The sequence below is a fragment of the Mytilus edulis genome, chromosome 6 (assembly GCF_963676685.1).
Source record: "Mytilus edulis chromosome 6, xbMytEdul2.2, whole genome shotgun sequence".
Classification (NCBI taxonomy): domain Eukaryota; kingdom Metazoa; phylum Mollusca; class Bivalvia; order Mytilida; family Mytilidae; genus Mytilus; species Mytilus edulis.
Genome location: NC_092349.1, coordinates 53,228,207 through 53,234,116, shown reverse-complemented (window position 1 = coordinate 53,234,116; position 5,910 = coordinate 53,228,207). Strand labels below are relative to the sequence as shown.

General features: G+C 32.9%; 1 protein-coding gene across 1 annotated transcript; it reads right to left on the bottom strand.

The window, feature by feature from the left end:
- Positions 1 to 239: 239 nt before the first annotated feature.
- LOC139527868 (uncharacterized) lies at positions 240 to 5,189 on the bottom strand. Its single transcript, XM_071323544.1, has 2 exons — positions 5,017 to 5,189; positions 240 to 2,755 (listed from the first exon to the last, which is right to left on the bottom strand). Exons 1-2 carry the CDS (start codon positions 5,027 to 5,029, stop codon positions 387 to 389), a joined length of 2,382 nt encoding a protein of 793 aa, XP_071179645.1. The 5' UTR covers positions 5,030 to 5,189; the 3' UTR covers positions 240 to 386.
- Positions 5,190 to 5,910: the final 721 nt, after the last annotated feature.

Below are 5,910 nucleotides of genomic sequence, written 5' to 3'. Positions count from 1 at the left end.
CGGTACTTGCATGAAAATACGGATTTTTTGTGTTATTAAAATTTGCTGTTACAAAATATATGAATTTATTATAAATTAAGGAATGTATCTCCCTCATGCAAAGCTCTGGTTCCTTCCATGGATTTGGCTATTCTTTTTGGACCTTTTGGATTATAGCTCATCATCTTTTATATAAGCTTTGGATTTCAAATACTTTGACCACAAGCATCACTGAAGAGACATGTATTGTCAAAATGCGCATCTGGTGCAGTAAAATTGGTACCGTTAATGTTTTTAATACAACAATGTGAACTAAAATCCCGTTGATTGACAAAACATATGAATTCAATTTTTTTATCATGATCAAGTGACTGACTGATTGACAGTAGAAAGAAGTGCACAATTTTTTAGGCATTTGCCTTCCATGTCCTTATCAAAGTCATTGACTGTTGAACTATGTCTTTCAGATATCCAAACGCGGCATTACATCGCGATGGGAATTTTTTTAAAGACCTAACTACATATTTTGCTGCTCTCTTCTTATCACATTCATAACCGGTTTTACTGTTGCAATACACAAGAATATTGTAAAACAAAACCTGATTGTTCTCAACTGCAATTTCGTCAGCTCTCAAACTATTGATCTTATTCAAAACATCATTACGCTGTGTTTTCTTTCCAAGTGCGTCGTAGCTAAGATACATTAAAAGATAACAATTAAGCAAAGGATGTATTCTTAAACATGGAACCTGATCATATTTTGGGCAAGGGAATTTGTCTGCATTAAATTTCTTCAGTCTGTTTGGGACCGATAAAAGTTCAAGTTGTAAAACATCCGGAACCGCCCACAATTCTGCTGTCATGTATGTTACTTTAAAATATGGATTCACGAGCATTCCGTTTTCGAATTCATAAAGAATATAATTGGCATCAGATGATAGGAACTGTCTGTATATTGATGCCAAGGGTAGAGAGTACGACGCGGCTAAAATTGCTTCTTTGAGTAGACGCTGTTGGCCTAACTCTAGTTGCAGTAACAATATACAAAGTTTTCCGTTACTTTTATAGATTTGGTTCCATATTTGTTTTGGCGGAGTAATTTTAATTTCCTTTCGAATTACATCTACGCATATTTTGAGAACGCAATTAAACTGTTGTTCCATCAGATAAAATGTTGCTAATCGTAAAAGTATACAAGGTCTGGACGTTTTTGTCCCCTCAATTAACAACATGCCCTTTGTTTCAAAAGTTTCCTTATACGCTGAGTTTCGTCTGTACAAAGAATATGATAATAGTCCAATAATACTTTTTATCATCATACTATAGTCCTTCTTAAAAGTTGTTACGCATTCGTAGCTTTCTATCTCACACAGTATATCTTCATATTTGTCTATACTTTTAAGTGATGGCTGTCGGTCGTAATGTAGCCAGAAGAATTCAAAAGTAGTAAAATCATGAAATAATCGTACAATTTTAGCAGACCAAAAGTTATATATTACTGAACGTTCAATCAATCTAATAAGTAATTCAGGTTGAAAACCTCTCGACTTAAGTCTAACTATTTCAAAGGACTTAAGTTGCAAAATGTCCATAACATTTGAGTTAAGGTGAAGAAGAACGGTTTGTAAAAGTTTGGAAATATCCGGTTTCAATTTTGAGTTCAATAAATTTCTACCTTTAATAATGTAATGCGGTAAACAATGTTTCTGTAAATAAAATATTAGCTTTCCAATGCATAGTTGTAAGCAACAGACAAGGTTAGAAACCGTCCAGTCGACAGATTCCCTTTCTACGCACCAAAATACCACATTTTTCATGCAATAAGATGACAAGATATCTTTATTATCACTAGTTAGTATCGGTCTGAGTTTATCCTTCAGAATTATCTTTAATAATATATAACAGTAGACTTGTACTTGATTGAGATGTTTGAAGAGCAAATTTTCACCTGTCACAGAGAGACGAAATTGAACATCCTTGTTACTGCTATCATGGTGACCAACAGGAGCCAGCATACATTTTTGTGATACAATCTGGTTGATTATTTCGTCTTTTGGCCATCCGTTTGGTTTGTAACGAATTGTCCAATCATAAGCACAAGGTGGCCAATAATCAAAATATAGACAAGGTATATTGTCACTTACCAAAAGTTCATATTTTGAAAACAAAAAAGAGCTGCTAAAGCACCTTTCAGTTACAGCTGGTCCATGGGTCTGAAATTGATTCGTTGTTTCAGTAGTGATATTAAGGTCTTGGGCGTCGGTTTTCCTTACCAGGTTTTGAAACGATTTGTTTTCAATATACACATGACCTGCTCTTGCAGGTTCTTTGCTAGAGGAGAAATAAGTATTTGGAAGGCAATATATATTCATGTAACCCGGAAATTTTTCATCGTAAAAAGCAAAAAACGTCTTTCTTGAACATAATAATGTATAATAGGCAGTAAAATATATCCATGGGTTCTCGTTTATATTTGGTTTTTCTATTCCTTCGTCAAGATAGAACTGGGCATCGTGAACATCGTATTCTTCAAAGAACGGCAAAATGGCGTCGATATCGCTTTCTTCCCCTGAATAATACCATCCGCCTGATATTCCTTCTGTTCTACTTCCAACGTAAATGGTATCGTCACAAACACAGAGCATTTTGTTGAAACGTGTGAAAAAAATTTCAGAATGCTGTTTGAATTCTATTTCTGCAAAGGAAAATCCAGAAGCATCTAAGACACTTTTCAACAACTGGGATAGTGTATTTTCGGCTTGACCGTTGAAAATCTCTGAAAAAAAAATCAAATCAAATAAGACAATTAACTGTCATGATGTTAGCAGTGTGGTTTATATAGTGGAAATTGAGCAAAATATGTATAAATTATTTCCGCTTTAAAATAGGAACTTTGAAAAATTGAATATGTAACAGGGTCTGCTTACCCTTCCTTACCACCTGAGATCACCCCTATTTTTTGGTGGGGTCTGTGTCTTTATTGTTCTATATTTTGTTGTATGTACTTTCGTTTGTCTGCCTTTTTGTCTTTTTTTTGTCTTTTTAGCCATAGCGTTGTCAGTTTATTTTCGATTTATCAGTATCATTCGTCCCACTTTTACAAATTATGGTTTGTCGGAACAATGTTCATGAATAAAACGTACAGCTGATTGAAATATCCTTTAATAGTGCTAGCATAACAGAGAAAAATATATAGATAAACTCAAACGTCAGTGTGTTCACTAAACATATTTTTCCTGCTGAACTGACTTTAAATGAGGCTAATACTATCAATGAACACTGTCCTTTCTAGGAATATAACAAAAAACTAAATACTAAAAGTTCATGAAATTTACGATAAAACAGATGATTTTAAATTTCCTTAAATGTAATACAGCAGGTGTTTGACATTCCATCTTTTATGGTAATATTTAATGCAAACTACTGTTGTCAAGTATTTAAAGATGGCATTCTTTTTTGGATTAATATTGATTCATTTATCAAGCTTTTGCGTCGAAAATAGACACATTTCTTCTTCAACCTTTTGTTTTTCTTTATTGTTCATCGTTGTCATATTTTCTTAGTGCCTTCTGCATGTTCTGTTAATACCTTATCTAACAGCAGAATCTGACTTCTTTTAAACTGAATTTTACTGTGCGTATTCTAGTGTGCTTTTTAATCAACATTGGTTAGAGAAATAGGGGGTTCAGATCTCTCAAAACATGTTTAACCCCGCCGCATTTTGACGCCTGTCACAATCAAGGAACATTTGGCCTTTGCTATTCCTGATTGATTTTATATCTTATTATTTTGTTGCATTTGGAACATAGCGTTTCGTCAATTTTCGCTGAATAAGTATACATTTTTAAGGGGTCATACACATGTTTTGTCTTCAAACGACTTCTCTAAGTCGCTCAAATCAACAAACTTAAAAAGGTAAAATAAAGTACCATGTTCAAGAGCATTGAGTTCATTGAGTTGGAGGAGACCAAATGACGAACTAGAGTTGGTTTGTGTTATTTTGCCAAATTACATATTTTGTATAGAAATTAAATCATCTCCTAGTTTAATAAGCCACTGCAAGTCGTAGAATGACAGACGTCGACGTAACGATAATCTGAGGTTAGAGTTTTAAAGAAATTTAACATTTAAGATTGACAAATGAACGCATTAGAATGAGTGCAAGATCAGATATAACTTTTCAGTCGGAAACTTAATCCGTTCAATCATTTCATTCACCACATAGAAAGGATCTACTGATAAAAGTATCTGCGAAATAGATATTCATTATCACTGAACTAGTATATATTTGTTTAAGGGTCAGCTGAAGGACGCCTCCGGGTGCGGGAATTTCTCGCTACATTGAAGACCTGTTGGTGACCTTCTACTGTTGTTTTTTTTTCTATGGTCGTGTTGTTGTCTCTTCGACATTTCCATTCTCAATTGTATAGTCAGTTTGTGTGTGCCTTGGTCAATAATCCATGAAATGAGGTCGAGTTCCGATAAATCATGTCTGATGGATATGTAGACGAGGCAAGGAACCCATATACCAACTATATTTATCCAATTACTCCTAATACTAGTAAGTGACACATTATCATAACGATTTTTTTTCAAGCACTCAATGAACCATGAAAATAAAACTATTTGTGTTTTGTAAGCTATTGTTTGTTTCTTTGTTTTTCATGACGGCGTTTTCTAATCGTTTTCGATTATGAGTTATTATATTTTCGTATTGAATTCCAAGTTTGAATATTTCTTTCTCCTCTCTTCCGTGCGTGCTAACTTCTTATCATTTCAATTTGGTGTTTTCGTTTTTCATTCATGCAAGGGTATTTTCACGTGTATAGTCTTCATAAAAACTGCCCGTTTTACACTACTTATACCTTGCAAAATTAAAGTAACTAGAAAAGTACACACATGTTGGTACCCATATAAGGATTTCAATTTAAGTAATATAGCATGTTCATGTGTAATTGAATGAATATTTGTAATGACAAATATATCCATCAAATTTATATATGTTTTTATAAGTGATAAAAATCAACAATGACTTACCGTTTGACATCATAAAACGTAAAACAAATATGTCCAGAAAGTGGTAAAAATAACTAATTCCAAAACACACAAATATATTTCAAACTTTTAGAATAAGTGATTATTACAGAGACCAGTACAAAATTACCGAGTATCGTTGAACAACAGCTATAAAGAAGGTTAGTAAATTACTTATGTAAAATCAATACGCATGTTCTGTTTACTTCGTTGCTAGATACCGTATGTAGTCAATGCAATAAAAAGAGATAACAAAACATAATGATTAAATGTCACATTGACATGTACAATAAACGAAGCCATTTTTGTAATAGAATTTAAACAAAACTTTAAGATAAAATGTATTTCTATGTGCCAAGGAACAAAAATATCCATTAAGTCGTTTGAAATTTATAACCCTATAGCAGTGCAAATTTTCAGTTAACATTTTTTTTACCGATGTTCAAATCAAATACATCATAGAAAAGAAATAACAAGTGTGTACATGCTTAAATGTCTAGCCCTTTTTTACTAATCATTAGACTAGTATTATGTTGATAGCTCTCAATATAAAACTTTACTACAAGTATCACATAAACTTAATATGACCAAAGAAAATGAGTTCAAGTTCATATAAACCAAATACATTTACACCTTACAATCATTCAATACAGTAAATATAGTTGAGCAATTGCTTATAGTTTTTAAGAAACAGACTTAATCACGAAAACTAAACATTGTTAAATGAACCATAAAAATAAGCTCAATGTCAGATGAACCATGCAAGGGATGCGCAGACATGTACAGCTTACAATTCTTCAATACAACACATAAAGTTGACCAATTGCTTACACTTTAAGAAAAACAGTCCAAAACACAAAAACTTAACACTGAGCAGTGAACCGTGAAAATCAGGTT